Raw genomic sequence first — 16,384 nt, 5'->3', positions numbered from 1 at the left:
CCTCAGTCTTCTCGCTCTTTCTCTCCCTACCTCACCTTCCTAAATGCTTGGAGCCTGGCGGGGCGGGGCGGGGCGGGGCGGTGGGCACCAAGGGTGGGGGCTCCATCTGCCCCCGCCCGGATTCTGCCCCCTGTCGGAGACTCCCTTGTGCCTCTAGGAACCGCCGGACGGACACAGTCGCGGTAGCAACTGTGCTTCTGCACTGGATGCTTCTGTGGCCCCCAGCAGGGATCCCCGGGCCCTGCACACCGAGAACCAGCGGCCCAGGGTGAGGTGGGGAGAGGCCCAAGTGTCTGGCTGCGGATCAGGGTAGGACCCGTCAAGGTGCCCACCCTGGCCGCCAAGGCAGACACACCTCTCCTCTGCGGCCCCAGCTCACTTTCCCAGCTCGCAGATCCCTCCCCTGCACCTCCCCGCGCCCTCCTCCTCCCCAGCCTCCTCCCGCGCCCTCCTCCTCCCCTGCAGCCCAGGCCGGGGGCCTCCGGTAGGCCGGGCTGCGCCAATCCGAGGCGCGGCCCGCCCCCTGACGCCGAGCTGGGCCCTGCGAGGCCCCGCCCGCTGACGTCCGGGATTTGCATGAGTTCTCGTGCAGCGGCGGCCCGGGCTCAGTTGTCTGAGCGAGCGCGAGCAGAGGAGAGTCGGCGGGCGCGGGCAGCGGCGGCAGCCAGGGTGTTGAGGGGCGAGTGGAGGCGGCGGGGGCAGAGCGTGTGGCGAGGTCCCCGTGCAGGACCACAGCGGGGCGCCTGCGGGAGCCAACGGTGTCTGCAGCCGCACCGGCCGCTCGCGTCCCGGCGCGCTCCGGCTCGGCCATGGAGCTGCCAGCTGTTGGCGAGCACGTCTTCGCGGTGGAGAGCATCGAGAAGAAGCGGATCCGCAAGGTAGGGGTGGCGCGCGGGTGGCGGCGCCGAGGCGCGGGAGCAGCGAGCGAGAGGCGCGGAGGGGGTGGGGAGGCTAAGGGCCGGAGCCGGGGATCCCGCGGAAGCTGATGGAGTGCTGTCTCTCCCCCCCCCACCCCACACACACACAGGGCAGAGTGGAGTATCTGGTGAAATGGAGAGGCTGGTCCCCCAAGTAAGTGGCGGCGGGGGCCGAGTGCCCGGGCACGGGGCCCCAAGGCCGGCGGACCCGTGTAGCTGGTGGGGTGGTGGGGGAGCGGACGGGAGGCGGGGTGGAGGTGGGGTGGAGGGAGGAGGGGGTGGGGAAGTCGGTGGCAGGCACTGGGAAGCCGAGCCGCCGAGCCCGAGCCGGGCGCCCTGTGTTGTGCTCCGCTCTCCGGGAAATGCCATCACTAATTTATGCGCTAAAAGGAGCCGGAGGAGCTGGAGAGACGCGGGGCCGAGCCCGGGAGGCCGGCGGAGGGAGGGAGGGCGCAGGCACTGACTGATGTGCAGCAGAAAATGGCTCCTTTCCCCTTTCCCTCCACCGAACGGCTCCATATTGCAAAACCAAAAAAAAAAAAAAAATTAAAAAGCGACGAAAATGCAATTGTGTGCGTCCTCCCTCCTGGTGGTGCAGGATAGGGCAGAAAAAAGGCAGAAAATGTTGGGAACTGTCACTGCAGCTCTTTCGCTGGGGAATTTTTTTCTTTAATTTGAAATGCGAAGGCACCGGATGGAGACAGGCGCAGGCACACACACACACACACACACTCACACACACACACACACTCAGAGAGAGAGAGGCATATTTTTGTACTGCTGAGTATTTGGGGCTTGCTTGCCAGTGACAGCGGTCTTCAGGGCCTCGAGGGGTGTGGGGGGGCCGCTGGGCTGTGCGTTATCGGATTAGGGGTCCAGTGCAGAGTGGCTGAAACCCTAGTGGAGGCTGGGGATAGGAGGGGACTGCGACTTTGCACTGGGGCTTCTTTGCACGAAGGGTTTCTGGTGAGGAAAGTGGCCTTGGAACACGTCGCAGTAACATGCTTAAAATTCTTGACGACTACAAAATAAACTGCTAGTTTCATTTTCCTAACCCCCCCTCCTTTCTTCCTGCCCTTGCCTGTTTATTTTAATTTGGGGGTTCAAGGACCGAGTCAGGCCTTCAGAAACCTACCGTCTACCCCTGCAGATCACAGCTTTTGATTCAGGAAGCCACGCTGGGGCCTTCTATCATTCCCCCAACCTGCCCTCCCCACCCCAGCCCTCCCCACCCCACCCCCGTGGTTTATACTGTAACCCTCCTCCTTTTTCACTCGCAAGATATAACACGTGGGAACCAGAGGAGAACATCTTGGATCCCCGTCTGCTGATCGCCTTCCAGAACAGGTGAGCATCCCTTAGCAGCCCGGCCGTGGGTGGGGAGAGTAAAGTGGGTGACTGACCGCAGCGATAGGAAACCGGGGAAGGAGTGGGAGGGGGCATGCGGGAGCCCCACCCCCCCCACAAACCCGGATGGGCAAGGCTGCGGCCTGGGCTTCTCTAACCAATGTCCTTGGCGGTTGCTGCAGCTTGGGAGTGGGGGCAGGGTAGGGCTGGAGAAGGTAGGCTCGTGTTTTGGGGAAACTGCTGCAGGAGTGTGTGTGTGTGTGGTGTGTGTGTGACCCTGGGTCTGCCCCGGAAAACTCCCGAGCTGTGCCCGAATCGCCGTGGCCCCCCCTCCCGTGGCATCCCTGGAGCCCCACCCCCAGAGCCTAGGTGTTGCTTTCCTGCAGTCACTGCCCGATTGGCACGGGCACCCTCCCCGGCCAGCTCTGAAGGAGCTGGCATTGTGAAACCGCCCCAGACGTCATGGAACTGAACTTAACCTCTTGGCGCCCGAATAAAAGTTGACGGGGGGGGCCTTATGCCCCCAACCACCCCCCCTCCCCGGGCGCTGGGGGTGTCAAGGACTAGATGCTGCCTGGCACCTGAGCTTCTACAACCCTCACTGCTACATTTGGTGGGGCGAGTTGCTCTAACAGGTCAGGGGGAAGGCTGGCCCGAGGGCATGAGTGAGCGCTGCCTGGTGGTTGGGTCGCCCATCTTCCTGCAGACAGATGCCACGCTGCTGCAGCTGCTGCAGCTGGATTCGCCGCTGGTGGCTGTGGTTCTCTGTTTCGGAGAGGGCAGAGGGGGAAGGGTGTGGAGGAGGGGAAGAGCCCTCAGAACCGCGCCGCCGCCGCCTCCGCCGCCGCCCCGCAGTCTCCTGTCCTTTTATTTTGAAGTATTTCCTGGTGGTGCTTGTACCACTTAGAACTGTAAACTTCAGGTCTTGAGAGCTTGAGTTGCTTTTCCGGGGACACGGGGTGTAGGACGGGGGAACCTGCCCCGACTTCACCTGGGACTTCACCACCCTGTAACCATGTCAGCGGCTGATGCCATGTTGCATAATAGGTCCCCAAAGAGTTATAATCCAGGCTGTTGCAATGCCGTGCAACTTTGGAATCAGACCCCAACTCGGCCCCAGGGCACGACAGAGCTCCCCCGGGGTTGGCTTTGGGGGTGGGGCTGGCAACTCGGGTGGATGAAGAGTAGGGTCTCTGATCTGGAATCTGACAACCTCTAGAGGGGGTGGGCAGTACCTGGGACAACCGCTCACTCCTTGGGTGGCCGGACCAAGAGAAGCCGGGACGTGGTGATCAGTGTCTCCCCCACCCTGAGCTGTATTAATAATTTGGAAATCCAGGCGGAAAGGATCTTGCTCTTCTAAGGAGGTAGCCCTTCTGCTCGCCACCCCAGCCCCACCCACCGTCTCATGGGAAGGGGGGCGGGATTTGTGCCGTGTCTGGTTCACCAGGTGGCTGAGAACCTGGCTAACCCTAGCCTCGGAGGCAGTCTCCATCCCCTAATTGGCTTATTTGCCGCTATGTAAACAAGGGCCAAGTCCCTCCGCTTTTGAAGCCTGGCTTTTAAGAAAGAGGCCTCCTCCACCCCCCCCCCACAACTGGCGGCTCTCTATCTGAATCTTAATGAGGCAGTTAGCATCCACGCTTCTGACCCAGAAGGACCGGGAGGTCAGCACACACCTCCTCTTCCCTGGGCCTCCCAAACCTGCACGCTGTCCGCAGAGCGTGCTGTAGGCCCAAAGCCGTGCCGAGCGCTGGCGAGTCAGCCCCAAGCAGCAGTCAGTCTCCTGGCGAAGGCCGGGTTGCAGCACGTGGGGGAAGGGAGGGAGGAGAAGGTTTACATATGAGTGTCATCACGTGGGGGGGAACCCCTTCGGCAGATGAAGTGGGAGTTGTTTCTTGGGACTTCAGGGAGGGTGCTCAACTGGCCACGCGGGCCACCTTCTGCCTCCAGCTGGTTCCTTCCTTCCAGGAGCATAAGGGAGGCGGGGGTGGGGGGAGCAGGATGCCACAGACCTCAAGGAAGACTGAGGGTACTAACTTTGCGCCCCTGTTCCCTCCCCCAGGGAACGGCAGGAACAGTTGATGGGGTATCGAAAGAGAGGACCCAAGCCCAAACCGTTGGTGGTGCAGGTGAATACTCAACCGATCCACAAGCCCTTCCCTGGACGTTGCTCCCCAAATTACTTAGCTCCTAGAGGGAGCACCCCGATTGTCCTTAATTTACTCAAGGACTCCTGGTCCCACTCCCCCTATGATGCAACGCCCACCCGTGGGGAGCTGGGGTGTTCCTGATGTTCCCGGAATGCCATAGGGCCAACCTTTTCCCCCTCCTTTCTCCCCCTTAGGTACCCACCTTTGCCCGCCGCTCCAACGTCCTGACAGGGCTTCAAGACTCCTCCGCTGACAACCGTGCCAAACTGGAGTTGGCCGCGCAGGGCAAAGGCCAGGGGCACCAGTATGAGCTTAACAGCAAGAAGCATCATCAGTACCAGCCGCACAGCAAGGAGAGGGCGGGTAAGCCGCCGCCCCCGGGGAAGAGCAGCAAGTACTACTATCAGCTGAACAGCAAAAAGCACCACCCCTACCAGCCAGACCCCAAAATGTACGACCTGCAGTACCAGGGTGGCCACAAGGAGGCACCCAGCCCCACCTGCCCAGACCTGGGCGCCAAGAGCCACCCTCCTGACAAGTGGGCCCACGGAGGAGCTGCTGCCAAAGGCTACCTCGGGGCGGTGAAGCCCCTGGGGGGAGGGGCAGGCGCCCCGGGCAAGGGCTCGGAAAAGGGCCCCCCCAACGGCATGACGCCAGCCCCCAAGGAGGCGGTGACCGGCAATGGCATTGGGGGCAAGATGAAGATCGTCAAGAACAAGAACAAGAACGGGCGCATCGTGATCGTGATGAGCAAGTACATGGACAACGGCATGCAGGCGGTGAAGATCAAGTCGGGCGAGGCAGAGGGCGAGGCGCGCTCCCCCAGCCACAAGAAGCGTGCTGCCGAGGAGCGCCATCCCCAGGCCGACAGGACTTTTAAAAAGGCGGCCGCGGCCGCGGCGGCCGCCGCCGGTGTTGGTGCAGAGGAGAAGAAAGCAGACGTGCCCTGCAAACGCAGGGAGGAGGAGGCGGCGGCGCTGGTGTCCGTGGACCCTCAGCCCCAGGACCTAGGGTCCCGGAAGCTCTCCCCGACCAAGGAGGCCTTCGGTGAACAGCCGCTGCAGCTCACCACCAAGCCAGACCTGCTGGCCTGGGACCCAGCCAGGAGCTCACACCCGCCCGCCCACCACCACCACCACCACCATCACCACCACCACCACCACAACAACCACACGGTGGGCCTGAACCTCTCGCACGCGCGCAAGCGCTGCCTCTCTGAGACCCACGGCGAGCGCGAGCCCTGCAAGAAGCGGTTGACCGCCCGCAGCATCAGCACGCCCACCTGCCTGGGGGGCAGCCCGGCCTCGGAACACCCCGCCAACGTGTCCCCCACGGCGGCGGCGGCGTCTCTGCCGCAGCCCGAGGTCATCCTGTTGGACTCGGACCTGGATGAGCCCATAGACTTGCGCTGTGTCAAGATGCGCAGCGAGGCTGGGGAACCGCCCAGCTCTCTCCAGGTGAAGCCTGAGGCTCCGGCGGCGGCGGTGGCCGCAGTGGTGGCGCCGGCCACCGCTGCAGAGAAGCCTCCGGCTGAGGCCCAGGACGAGCCCGCGGAGCCCCTGAGCGAATTCAAGCCCTTCTTTGGAAATATAATTATCACTGACGTCACCGCGAACTGCCTCACGGTCACTTTCAAGGAGTACGTGACGGTGTAGTTGGGAAGGAGTCCGCGCCCGTGGGGACTCGGCGCCTGCCGTCTCGAAGAGGCTCCCGAGGAGAAGGCGCCCCAGCAGCGGTGGCCAGGGCCCCCCGCTGCTCACTCCCTGGGATCCCGACCGAGTTTGCCCATTTCCCCTTCCACTCGGTGCCTGCGGTCTTGCCGCCACCTCCCCTTCCCCATAGGAGACCTCCAGAGCTGACCCTGCAGTCCCGAGGCGGTCTCGAGAGTTATAGTATTATATTTTAACCGTGCTAACTTGTCAAGTGCTGACTCTACTCCGGTTTGTACGTGGTGTTATTCTTGAAATGTATTGTTTGAGCTCAGAAGGCCCGACCACCCCCACTTCGGGCTGATTATATATATATATATATATTTATTTGTAGGTATTTATATATTGAAATATAAAAACCTAGATTTATGGAGTTTTCCTCTAGATCATGATATATTCTATATCAGACAAATTATTTTCAGTTGGCCTTCTCTTCCTCCTTCATCCAGTATTTTTTAATTTCATTTCCTCCTTTCCAGGAACTGCGACACCAGTAACCTTGGTATATATTTTTTGATACTGTACACATGGGTGTGTTGTTTCTATGTCCAAAAAAAAAGTTTGTTAAAAGGCTAAAGAGCTCTCTAGAACCTGCTGCTATAGAAATGTCTGAACTATAAGCTTCCAACTATTACCTGCTTGAGTGTAAATATTAAATGGAGATGTTGAAGGTGCTGTACGGATGTCCGGGATTAGCTCAGTTGGGGATATCGGAAGTTGGGGGAAGGAGGATGGACCCCGCTCCCACCCTACTTCCGCCTAAATCACGCGGAGAAAGCCTGTTGCCCCAGAGCTAAGCGTTTGCCCTAGCCAAGTGGGGTCTGGTGTCTCTTTCGAGAGGCGTCCTCGTTGGTGACACAGGAAAGTCGGGAGGGGCTGGACTGGAAAGGGTGGGGTGGGGGAGTGTATAAGAGTCGCCCTAGTCCCCCAGGGCTTTCTGGCTGGCTAAGCCCACCTCGGTGGCAAAGTCTTCAACTTCTGGGTTATGGAGGGGTGCAGGGGTGAGCAGTTGGCGCGCCCCCTCCCTTCCCGGATCCTGATTCTCAGGCTGGTGACCCCCCCTGCCCCAAGCCAGGCCCCAAAGACCCTGAAAAGTTCCTCAGCCCTCCCAGCAGACGGACCGGGATACTAGTGGAGTGGACCCCACTCTTGAAGGCCATCCCAGCTGACACTGTCGGGCGGCCCCGCCCCTCCAAGGAAGCGGGGGACGCCCTTTCTCTGCCTGGCTCTCTTCCCCGGAAACCCACCAGGCCAAAGGCCACTTGTGGAGCAAGTGAACCGCTGCGTGGGGGACCGGGGATGGATCGGGAGGGGGTGACAGGCCGGCTGAGTCTGGTCTGCCACCCTCGCTTCCTTAGCTGCTTGAGCCTGGAACTGCTTGCTCGGTCCCCAGGCTGGTGACAGGACCGAGGTCCTAGGTGTGGTGGGAGGAGGGAGGAAAGGGGTTAATGGCCCCTAGGCTAGGGGGGTGCGGCTCAGCGGACCAGGAAGCCACCGCCAGCAGCGGCTTTCTGCAGACGCAGCGATCTTTCTCCTGGTTCGGTGGCTAAGCAGGCCCTGGGGCCTCGGGCCTGGGGATCTAGTGAGCTCCAGGTCTCTCCCGGCTTGCAAAGTCGCGGTTCGGAATTAGGACTGAGCCTGAAGTGTGTCTAGGGCGGAAGGTGACAGCGTGGTTGTGTGTGTGTGTGTGTGTGTGTGTGTGTGTGTGTGTGTGCGCGCGCGCGCGCGCGCTGAGGTAGCTTGAGGGGCAGAGTTGGGAAGGCTGGGGAAGAGATGGAGAGGAAGGCCGAGAGGGCGGGAGCCTGGATGCGCAGAGTGGCCAGTGTTGGCTGCAGGCCATCAGTGGCTGGGACTGGGGGAGGGGCGCGGGGCGGGAGGAGGAGGAGGGAAGGGAACCGCTTTAAAAAAAAAAAAGCCTTTGGGAGTTTGTAGCCCCGGCTTTTGTGAACTGTCCCTCCCACTACCCCATCCCCGGGAGCCCCCTTCAGAGTGAGTTAAACACCCCTCCCCCCTCTATGTAATGAACGCCCTTTGCCACCCTGTGAGCGGAGGAGGCTGATCTTGCTTCTGGCAACCCGCCTGCTCAGCGCTAGAATTGGGCCTGCCCTTCCCTGGCGGGCGCACAAAGACCCGTGCCAGGCAGGAACCTCAGCCCCTGCTTTCCCAGTTCATGAGAACTGAAAACTCCCGGATGCTGCGGACACTTCAGGTCTGCAGAAGTGGTGCCTGGATAGTAAGTCTGTCCCCTATTCTGCTGAGCCTGAGGAGAGGGGACAAAAAGCCAGAAGATGACACTAGTGGAAGACAGGAAGGTTCACAGGCCCCACTACTCACCCGGAAAAACCTGGTCTGCAGGTGCCTTGAGGCCTTGAAAGCTGGGTATGGGCACAGGGCCTCAGGGGTGATCTGGGCAGCCCTGGGACCCCCAATCAGCCCAAGTCAGAAGGTAAACAGAGGGGCAGAGGTCCAAGGGTGCCCAACCTGGTTGCCAAGACCCTCTTCTATCCCCAAAAGGACAAGGGCTTGCATTTACTGAGTTCCTTGTATGCTGCCATGTGCCACCTGAGCATCTTGGCCTATGTGTCCCCAGGAGGACAGCTCTCTGTGACACAGGTTTGAGATCCCGGGTGGGCACTGCCTAGTTCTCGTGATGGTTCTGGGACCAAATTGGCTGATCCCAGTCCTGCAGGGTGGCCTCCTAGGACTCTGCCCTCTGAGCCCTTGGCACTGGTCTTGGACGACGTGTGCCAGGCACAGAAACACAGAGTTAAGGGCCCTGAAGATTCCCATCCCCCTCCTTCCAAGGGCATTCAGGCAGAGAGGAGGGTGCAGAGGGCCCAGCTCTCCTGGTACAGATGGTCTCCCACCCGTACTTTGTGAGCAACAGGTCACAAAGGCTTTCTCTAGAGAGAGAGAGTTCAAATTCAAGGAAGGAAAGCTTTGCATTCTACACTGGCAAACGTCTTCCTTATTCTCCAGATGAACCTTTCCCGTGGGGCTAAGCTTCGCAGAGGCAGGTGCTGACAGAGCAAAGGGCTGGGCTGTTTGTGAACCCTCCTGTTTGAAGCTGCCCACTTCCAGAAGGACCCAAGTTCATCTCCTCCACACAGTGCTTACTCCATTCTTGGACACCACTAGTTGGGGATTGTCCCACAGACCCACCATAGTTTGGATCCAGAGTTGTCAGATGGAGGAAATAAAAATCTAGGGTTCTCAGCCAGGTGTTGGTGGCGCACGCCTTTAATCCCAGCACTCGGGAGGCAGAGGCAGGCGGATCTTTGTGAGTTCGAGACCAGCCTGGTCTATAAGAGCTAGTTCCAGGACAGCCTCCAAAGCCACAGAGAAACCCTGTCTCAAAAAACCAAAAAAAAAAAAAAAAAATCTAGGGTTCTCGGTTCAGTTAGGATAGTAAATGCATACAGATAACAAATGTTTTCAAAGGTTTTATTTCTTTCTGTGTATGTGTGGGGCGTTTTGCCTGCATTTGTGTGTGTGCACCAACCTTTGTGCCTGGTGCCTGCAGAAGTTAGAAGAGGGTATTAGAACTGGAGTTACAGACGGTTGCAAGCTTCCGTGTGGGTGCTGGGATCCAGACCTGGTCTTCTAGAAAAGCAGCTGGTGCTTGTAACTGCTGAGCATACATTATACGTGTGTGTGTATACATATATATATATATAAGCATATATATGTGTGGTGTGTATATATATGGGGTTCATGTATCTTGTAATTCAGGCTGGCTCCAACTGGTTAGCAGGAGATGAGGGTGACCCTGAGATTTTGCTCCTCCTCCTCTTACCCCATGAATGTCGAGATCACACCCATCAAGCTTGGTTTCAGGTAGTGCTGGGAACCAAACCCGGGACTTCTTACACGCTGGGCAAGCTCTCTACCAACCGAGCTACATCCCTGGCACTATGCTGCATAATATTTAGCAAATATATGTCCCGTGAAATATGAGGCTTCTGAAGCAAAGAAAAGTGTTGTGTTGTTTTAGGCGACCGTGGGATTTCACTGAGTATGCTAGGTTTGGTCTGGAAACTGTTTCGGTCCTGAATAGCCACTGTGTCAGTCCCTACCCATGGGGACCTGAACACCAACCAGTCGGTAAAGATGCTAATGAGTTTGAGTGTGTAGTCAGCTGGCCTGGAAAGGTTGCTGGGTGACATGACGTGGGGCCCTCACCTGTGGTTGGGCTGGGGGTGAAGGTGGGGGAATTCTCTGAGCTTGTGACACACTGAGACAGAGAAGTTGGTCTTTGTCAGCAAGCATCTGGGACATCCAAGAAGACAGATCTACCTGCTGTGCCTACCGCCTTTTCTCAAACTCCTTGCCTTCCCGTGCTTCTTCCTCTGGTCATCTTGAAGGCTGAACCATGCAGGAAAAGGATAAGGTATGTCAGGAGGCAGACTTGAGCACTTTGGAATACCCCTACCCTACACACTCAGATCGCTTTCTTCACCGGGGGAGCATCTGAGCACCCGTGTCAGATGCAGAATCCCTGCTTCTGGCCTGTGGTCCCAGCTTGACCAAGTGACAGACGTTTACCTCTACACCACTGTTGTCGTAGGCCGCCGCCCCTCCACGCTGCGCCCCTGGGTTCTGCCATATTCCCTTTAGGGTGGACTCCTGATGTCGTGGGACTCTCGGCCCTCTTGGCTGTACAGTGGATGGCTAAGAATGGCTCTGGGGCTGAGGACTTAGGATGAGGCTCTCCTGGCAAACCCTCCCTAGGACAGGCAGATCCTGTGGTCCCATGAGAGTGCTTGCTACGCATCTGAGGTGAAGGCCCTAGAGAGGAAATTGTTATTGGAGACTGTTATTCTCGGATTCAAGTGTCTACTTCCGGTGGCCACTGGTTCGGAAATCCACCCCTCCCCTGTCCGCCGCTGGCCTTTTCCTTCATAGCAAACGGTAAGTTAGTATTGGTAGCTCTTGAACCGTGGGCTTTCAGGGGGGTTACTGAGCCAGCTTCCCTCATCTCTGTGAAGTGGGTCCTATCCCTGCTCTGCAGGTGGTAGTATGAAGGTTTGGTGGCTAGCCTGTTCCAAGGAAAAGAGCCAGGGGGTTGTGGTAAGAGTCAGGGATCCGCACGCCTGTCTCTCTGAGTCTGTCCGTGGGTGCTTTCTTATATTTTATTTATTATGTATACAGCGTTCTATCTACATGTTTGCTCTCATGCCAGAACACGGTGCCAGATCTCATTACAGATGGTTGTCAGCCACCATGTGGTTGCTGGGAATTGAACTCAGGACCTCTGGAAGAGCAGCCAGTGCTCTTAACCTCTGAGCCATCTCTCCAGTCCCCCCAAGCAGGCAGATTACATCACCTCTCTAGATTGTTCCAGCAGAGCACCTTCCCTTGGCATTCCTAAGACCTTCACCGTTCACAGGCTGCCTACCACCTCTGCCCCCTATTCACCGTCAGTCAGCTGCACATGCCAATCTGTTGCCAACCTACGTGTATCTCTGGGCCTCACATTCCTTAGGGCAGTGGTTCTCAAGCTTCCTAATGCTGTGACACCTTTTATACAGTTCCTTGTGTTCTGGTGACCCCCCCCAACCATAAGATTATTTTCGCTGCTACTTCATAACTGTAATCTTGCTGCTGTCAGGAGTTGTAATGTAAACATCTGTGCTTTTTTTGTTTGTTTGTTTTTTTGAGACAGGGTTTCTCTGTGGCTTTGGAGGCTGTCCTGGAACTCGCTCTGTAGACCAGGCTGGCCTCGAACTCACAGAGATCCGCCTGCCTCTGCCTCCCGAGTGCTGGGATTAAAGGCGTGCGCCACCAACACCCAGCTCCATCTGTGTTTTCTGATGCTCTTGGGTGACCCCTGTGAAAAGGTCATTTGAGCCTCCAAAGGGGTCACGACCCACAGCTGAGAACCGCTGCCCCAAGGCCCTGTGCTCTTGGAGTGTTTGCAAGCTGCTGAGACTCCCGTTCTTCTTGCTTCTTCTCTGAGACAGGGCCTCATGGAACCCAAGTGGGCCTCAAATTCACTCTACAGCCAAGGGTGCCCTTAAATGTCTGTTGGATGCTGACTCTCCAGTCTTTACCTCTCAAATGGCGGGATTACAGGCATGGGCCATCTCATGGCCTGGGGTGAGAAGCGGGGTTCTGTGTAAATAAATTCTCTCTCACACCTGAGCTACACCCCAGCTCTTTGATTGTAGCTCTTTAAAAAATGTTTATTTTTAACTGTGTGTGCGCACATGCACACGTGTTCACACGTGCATGTGTGCGTGCACACGAACTTGAGTGTAAGTGTCTGTCGAGGCTGGAGGCATCGGACCCCCTGGAGTTGGAGTTCCAGGCAATTGTGAGCTATCAGCTGGGAGTTGGCAATCACACTCAGGTCCTCTGCAGGAGCAGCAGAGCTTTCTTAGCTGCTAAGCCGTCTCTCCAGCCCTTGTAGGGTCATCAACGGGCCCCCTTAGATGCTGACACCTCACATATGTGTCTGTGTGTCTCGAGTTCTGCATGTGCACATGGATGTGACAGGGCCTCAGACAATAAAACCGATTCCTGGACTGCTAACCATTAGCAGCTTCCCAATCCAAAGGTGGTCCAGGAGCCCTGGTTCAGGCAGCTCAGCTCCCCAGGGACACCAGGCCCATCTCTTCCCCATCAGGAGCCAAGCAGACATGCTGTGCTCAGCTGCTCTGGGTCCCGCCGCCCCCTCACTCCACCTGAGTGGTTTGTGAGGATTTCTGGATGCTCCAGGTAATTATGTAGTAATTGAATTTAGGGAAACAGGCCCTAAGGATAATCCTGGAGAAAGATGCAAGAAGAGAAGAGCAGTAGTCTCTTTTCCACACCGCAGAGCAGCCATCTCGTCCTTGTGGATGCAGTTTGAACGTGTGGCTCGGGATGCTGGATGCCGGGGCCCCACCACCGCCTCGTGCAAACACACGTGCGCGTGCACACGCATGCACACACACACACACTCGTCCGTTCTCAGATTGGGGCACTCACGAACCATGTGCATAAGACCTGCCACATAGTCCTTACTACGCTGCAGCTGCAAGTCTGCAAGTTTTTATATCTAGGTTGGGGCAGGGAGCTGGCATTAATCATGTTCTACAATCATGAACACGCGTGTGTGCGCGCACCTGTGTGTGCATTCTGGGCTGGAGGAGGGTGGTAGCGCCACCGCCTGTGTGGGCAGCAACGCCTCTCCCCTTACTGCCCCCGTGAGGGAGCCTTTCAAGACGCACCATATCACGGGGCTTAATGTCACCAACACCCCCTTGGTCCCTTTCAACCTGAGCCAGGTGCCCTGTAAGCCTCCCTGGATTTCCTCCCTTTCCTGTTTCATCTGAGAAATTCTTCACTAATTCCATGGTGTCTGGTTTCTCATTGTTTCTCTCTGCTTCAGACAGCCTCTTGGGGGTGGGCTTTGGAAAGGTGTGTTTAACGCTCTGGGCCTTCCAAAGGGATGCTTGTTTCCAAACTCCTGCTCACTCCTCGGAGCCTCTGAGGACCGGCTGTGCCACGGTCGGGGCAGCGTGGGCCATCCTGTCCTAAACAGGGCAGCAAACCGCCGTCCACCGTCAGCTTTCTGACACCGTCGACTCGGTTTCCTAAAGCAGGCTCCGAAGTGAAGAACAGCCGTGGATGCTTACGCTCCCCTGCCATACAGGGCCGCCGGTGATTGGAGGCCTCACAGAATGGCGTTTCCTTCACTCTCTTAGGCTCTGTGCTGCTGTGGGTTGAGGACAAAGGAAAACTGCAGCCTTTAGGAAGCAAGCCTGGGGTTCCTAAGTGTGCAGAGGGCCGTCCGTTCCTCCATGGCCTCTGGAGATGGTAGGGCTAAAATCCACGAAAAGGCTTCGAGGTAGGGAGGGAAGGAAGAGCAGAGCCCCTCCTGTGGACAGCCCAGAAGCGGCGAGGGCGAGAGCCCAGCGTTTCAAAGTGTTGTGGGTAGCTATTTCCTGCTTTGTTTATGCTGCTCCGCTCCCCCCCCCCCACCAGAGCTGGAAAGGGCAGAGGAAGGACCCTGCCGGGTGAAGGAGGCTCCAGACCAGCTGTGCTCACCTCCTCCTTCCATGCATCTTCCCGACGCCGCCGCTGCCAGGCTCCTCTCCTGGCACTGAAAATTATTTATGTTTGCAAATTGCTTTTGATTCGCGCGAGCTATTCCTTTGGCCTGCCGACGGGTCTGGAGATGCGGAATCATCCAGCCTGCAAGCTGGGAGTCCAAGGGAGGCAGACGAAGACGCAATGGAGTGGAAGTTGAGAGCCTTGGGGGTTTGGTCTCAGCCCTGACACCGCAGAGGCCATTGTGTCCCTTGCCTGGGCCCTGGACTGCTCAGCTGCAAAACAGCAGACTGGGTTGTGGGTCGTTCTTTTTCCTGGCCATTGAGGGTGGCTCGTTCTTTTTTTATTTTTCTTTTTTCTTTTCTTTTTTGGTTTTACGAGACAGGGTTTCTCTGTATTGTTTTGGAAGCTGTCCTGGAATTCGCTCTTGTAGACCAGGCTGGCCTCGAATTCACAGAGATCCGCCTGCCTCTGCCTCCCAAGTGTTGGGATTAAAGGCGTGTGCCACCAACACCCAGCTGCGGGTTGCTGGCTCTTACATCTCTTGGGCCTCTGTCACCCAAGAAGGTACCCTGGCCTTCTGGCCAGCCCCTAGCAAACCTCTACTGCTGTGGAGCCTGGAGCTGCCCAGCCCTGGGCCAGCAGGAAGGACTAAGCTGGGTGGCCAGGAATTGCTTCTTTTTCTTTGTTTCTCGCTCGGCGCTGTCCTTGATGATGTCTCGTTTCTGCGGATGAAAACAAATGTCTGTGGAGGGGCAGGAAGGGTGGAAAGTCCCCGAGGCTGGTCCAGGAGAGAAACACACACAAACACAGGAATAACCAACCGTCGCCGCCGTATTCCCAAGCAGGCCAGAGCAAGCACGGCTTTGTGGAGGCTGGGTGAGGCCACCTGCGCTGCTGATGGGAAGGGGCCATGATCATCCGTCGTGGGGCTGAAGCTTAGAAAGCAGAATCCATTGGGTTTCCACTCCAAGCCCCTCACCCTGCAGATGGGGAAAACCGAGCCTCCCCCAAACCAGAGTCCACATCATGTTGAACTATTGACATCACCCAAGAGACCACTGTCTGTGTGGGTCCCAGTGCAGAACACAGTTCACTCCCTCCAACACGAGCTGTTATTGACCAGGGCCATAGCGACGGGCCTCAAAGTCCAGTGCCGTGGTGGGGAGTAAGTGGTCACACGTGCCTGGAAAGAACTGTGGTCTAGATTCTCTCTTCTGGACTGTGGTTCAGGCTCTAACCTAGAGAGCAGACATGAAGGTCCGGGCTTCTTCCAATCTAGTGACCACCAGGAAGGGGAGGAGGATGGCTGTGGGGGTCCAGTTTCCTGAGGTAGAGAGAGCCCCGCCAACCTCAGGGTCTTGAGGTGGTTGGCTTTGGCAGAAAACGCGGGGTTCGCTCAGCCCTTGACCACAGCCTTGAGGGGAGTTGGGGAGTCTGTGTACCCTATGGTGAGATGGTATCTATGGGTGAGCCAGTGGCAGACAGCTGGGTTGGGGGAGAGGGCCTTTCCCCCAAAGCCTGGATCCAGAGATGACAGCCTAGCTTGTGGGACTCCGGGCCTCAGGCGGGTGTGGTACCCCCAAGGCCCTGTTGGTACAGGGTGCCTGGTAGTTCCCTTTGACACCTGGGAGGAAAGAGACTCAGACCGGGAGATTGTGCCTGTGGAGTGGTCCAGCTGTGGGTGACCTGAGGCGTGGTCTCAGCGATGCTTGCCCTTTTCCATGGGCTTATTTCGGAGAGGAACCGCAAAGAGAGCTAATGAGACAAAAAAAAACACAGAGAGAAAGCCGTTCAGTAGAAAAGCAAACCAAGAGGAGTCCAGAGAAGGGAAAGGGAGAAGGGGAGGGGAGGGGAGGGGAGAGGAGGAGGGGGAGGAGAGAGGAGGAAGAGGGAGGGCTGGTGAGAGGGCTAAGTGGGTAGAGGGGCTTGCTGCCGAACCTGAGGACCTGAGGTTGGACTCGGAGGTGGGGCCTGGGGTGGTCATGTGTGTTCATGTGTTCATGTGTGTGCATGCACGCACATACACAATCTGTAAATAAAAATATAGTTAAAACTGTTTTATAAGAAGAGGTGGGGGAGGATGGGTTGGAGGCACCGAGGACAAGAAACAGTGCATGGTTCAAAGAGAGGTAGAAAAACGGGTGGGAAGAGAAACCAAAACAGGCCGGGCCGGAGGTGCAGAGGCCGAAGCAAGGGTGGGGAGAAGCAGAGGGATTCG

The 16,384-nt window shown here is 57.5% G+C and overlaps 1 protein-coding gene across 1 annotated transcript; it reads left to right on the top strand.

Annotated features, from left to right (window-relative positions):
• Positions 1 to 671: 671 nt before the first annotated feature.
• On the top strand, positions 672 to 6,801 carry Cbx4 (chromobox 4). Its single transcript, XM_005069840.4, has 5 exons — positions 672 to 878; positions 1,028 to 1,071; positions 2,199 to 2,264; positions 4,330 to 4,396; positions 4,612 to 6,801. Exons 1-5 carry the CDS (start codon positions 810 to 812, stop codon positions 6,070 to 6,072), a joined length of 1,707 nt encoding a protein of 568 aa, XP_005069897.1. The 5' UTR covers positions 672 to 809; the 3' UTR covers positions 6,073 to 6,801.
• The last annotated feature ends 9,583 nt before the right edge of the window (positions 6,802 to 16,384 follow it).

Source organism: Mesocricetus auratus, unplaced genomic scaffold (genome assembly GCF_017639785.1).
Source record: "Mesocricetus auratus isolate SY011 unplaced genomic scaffold, BCM_Maur_2.0 Super-Scaffold_100007, whole genome shotgun sequence".
In the NCBI taxonomy this organism is placed as follows: Eukaryota; Metazoa; Chordata; class Mammalia; order Rodentia; family Cricetidae; genus Mesocricetus; species Mesocricetus auratus.
The sequence above is the reverse complement of the archived record's forward strand: the minus strand, read 5'-3'. Positions and strand labels throughout refer to the sequence as shown.